Source organism: Myotis davidii, unplaced genomic scaffold, assembly GCF_000327345.1.
Source record: "Myotis davidii unplaced genomic scaffold, ASM32734v1 scaffold586, whole genome shotgun sequence".
In the NCBI taxonomy this organism is placed as follows: Eukaryota; Metazoa; Chordata; class Mammalia; order Chiroptera; family Vespertilionidae; genus Myotis; species Myotis davidii.
Genome location: NW_006296809.1, coordinates 165,592 through 165,791, shown reverse-complemented (window position 1 = coordinate 165,791; position 200 = coordinate 165,592). Strand labels below are relative to the sequence as shown.

Here is a 200-nt window from a genome sequence, read left to right as displayed (position 1 = left end):
CGGAGGTCGTGCAGCAGATGGTGGGTACAGGCAGGTTGAGCCACCGCCTGGGCAGCCCGGGCAGCTCACCACAGGGGCCATCGAACTTCTTGGAGATGTTCTCCTGGCGGGCACAGGCCTGGCGCAGCAGCTGGCATTCTCCCCGATAGTCAGTGCCATCGGTGCCACACACGGGCCCCTCCGGGGCTCCCCGGCAGGAG

The 200-nt window shown here is 68.0% G+C and overlaps 1 protein-coding gene across 1 annotated transcript in view; it reads right to left on the bottom strand.

The window, feature by feature from the left end:
• Positions 1-200, bottom strand: part of AGRN (agrin) — a 72,701-nt gene that overhangs the window by 21,472 nt on the left and 51,029 nt on the right. The window contains 1 exon segment of the mRNA XM_015569671.1: positions 70-186. Within this exon segment, the coding sequence (XP_015425157.1) occupies positions 70-186 (117 nt within the window).